Below are 859 nucleotides of genomic sequence, written 5' to 3'. Positions count from 1 at the left end.
CTTTAAAAATATAGTGAAACAGAATGTTGCATTAATTCAATAATTATATTCAAAGCTTGACAATATGATTTAATTTGTATCCTATAACTGTTTGAAATAATATATTTAAAGCATAGTGTTTAGAAGTTTCAAGCCATTCTTGATTATTTCTCTTTAGCATGTTAAATAATTTACTTTTTTCCATTTAAGATTTTAGTAAATTTTGAGTGTTTATGAGAAAGCTTTGAATGTGGATTTTTATAGTCTTAACAATAAAAGAGAACCATCTTAATAGAATTATTTTGAATTTATAAGGCACCTTTCTCCTACCTTGACTCATTTCTGACTAGTTTAAAAGCAAAATGATATCGCACAGGTTGAAGGCCTGGCACAAGTATCTGATTAATGCTATCTGTGAGGATTGATACCTCCTTTCTTTCCTTCTCTGCAGTCCCCAAAGCTCCAGAGATAGATCCAATAGAGTGTTTGGTGGCTGACAACTCTGTAACAGTAGCTTGGAGAATGCCTGAAGAAGACAGTAAGATTGACCATTTCATAATGGAATACAGGAAAACTAATTTTGATGGACTTCCACGTGTAAAGGATGAACGCTGTTGGGAGATGATTGATAACATTAAGGGTACTGAATATACATTATCAGGTAATATGACTGCATTTCATAATCTCATCCTTAGAAATAAATGATACTATGAAAAGCATTTTGTTACTTAAAAAAAGCCAGGCGTGGTGGCACATGCCTTTAATCCCAGCACTCGGGAGGCAGAGGCAGGTGGATCTCTGTGAGTTCAAGGCCAACCTGGTCTACATAGCGAGTTCCAGGACAGCTGGAGCTACAGGGAGACCCTGTCTCAAAAAGACC

The 859-nt window shown here is 35.5% G+C and overlaps 1 protein-coding gene across 1 annotated transcript in view; it reads left to right on the top strand.

Annotated features, from left to right (window-relative positions):
* Nucleotides 1–430: 430 nt before the first annotated feature.
* The window catches only part of Fsd1l (fibronectin type III and SPRY domain containing 1 like), a gene marked incomplete at its 5' end in the record, with an annotated part of 28,695 nt that continues 28,266 nt past the window's right edge, over nucleotides 431–859 (top strand). Inside the window, 1 exon segment of the mRNA XM_029556942.1 lies at nucleotides 431–640. Within this exon segment, the coding sequence (XP_029412802.1) occupies nucleotides 431–640 (210 nt within the window).

The sequence above is a fragment of the Nannospalax galili genome, unplaced genomic scaffold, assembly GCF_000622305.1.
Source record: "Nannospalax galili isolate Female #2095 unplaced genomic scaffold, S.galili_v1.0 scaffold666, whole genome shotgun sequence".
Taxonomy (NCBI): domain Eukaryota; kingdom Metazoa; phylum Chordata; class Mammalia; order Rodentia; family Spalacidae; genus Nannospalax; species Nannospalax galili.
Note: the sequence above shows the minus strand (reverse complement) of the source record. Positions and strands in the feature narration are given on the sequence as shown.